We start from the raw sequence: 875 nt of genomic DNA on the forward strand, positions 1-875 counted from the left end.
TAAATGAAGATGATGACTCTCCACTAACAGCAGATATGTTTTTAAATTTTGTTGATTCTTCTCGTTTGCTGCTGCTGCCGGGAAGAACAGCAGCAGAAGCATTGCTGAAGCAGCAGCGTGAACGCCTAGCACAGCAGCAGCAGCAGCAGCAGCAGCAGCAGCAGCAGCAGCAGCAGCAGCAACGATGTATTAGCACCTGTCCCCCCCCTCACAAACGCCTACGGGGGCTACGCCGTTGCTGCACCCCTCATCTTTCTGCTGCAGCAGCAGCAGCAGCAGCAGCAGCACCACCACCACCACCAACACCACCAGCACCACCAGCACCAGCAGCACCAGCAGCAGCAGCAGCAGCAGCAGCAGCAGCAGGAGGAGATGATTGTCCCCTTGCTGCTCTTGAGAGAAGCCTAGCAGCAAGAAATATATTATATAGATTGCGGCAGCAGGTGCTGCAGCTACATAAACCCAACAGACACGGCGTCAGCCTCATCTATGGGGCCAGAATCAGCAGCAACGATGGATACGATTACAGGCAAGCACCAGCAGCAGCAGCAGCAGCAGCACCAGCACCAGCAGCAGCTGCTGCTGCTGCTGCTGCAGCAGAAGGATCGGTAGCAGCAGCAGAGGGAGCGGTAGCAGCAGAAAGAGCGGTAGCAGCAGCAGCGGAAGCAGCAGCAGCAGCAGCAGCAGCAGCAGCAGTGTAACAGCAGCAGCAGCAGCAGCAGCAGCAGTGTAACAGCAGCAGCAGCAGCATTATTTATTTAGCTAATTCTTATTCATATATCTATTTTAATTTATTTTTATTTATTTTATTTATTTTTATTTATTTTTTATTTATTTTTATTTATTTTTATTTATTTTTATTTATTTTTATTTAT

The 875-nt window shown here is 49.3% G+C and overlaps 1 protein-coding gene across 1 annotated transcript; it reads left to right on the top strand.

Annotated features, from left to right (window-relative positions):
• Positions 1–35: 35 nt before the first annotated feature.
• Positions 36–701, top strand: EMH_0039340 (uncharacterized protein; the record flags this gene model as incomplete). The annotated part of the gene is made up of 1 exon (XM_013495388.1): positions 36–701. One exon carries the CDS (start codon positions 36–38, stop codon positions 699–701), a length of 666 nt encoding a protein of 221 aa, XP_013350842.1.
• Positions 702–875: the final 174 nt, after the last annotated feature.

The sequence above is a fragment of the Eimeria mitis genome, genomic scaffold (genome assembly GCF_000499745.2).
Source record: "Eimeria mitis Houghton genomic scaffold, Emh_scaff1550, whole genome shotgun sequence".
In the NCBI taxonomy this organism is placed as follows: Eukaryota; Apicomplexa; class Conoidasida; order Eucoccidiorida; family Eimeriidae; genus Eimeria; species Eimeria mitis.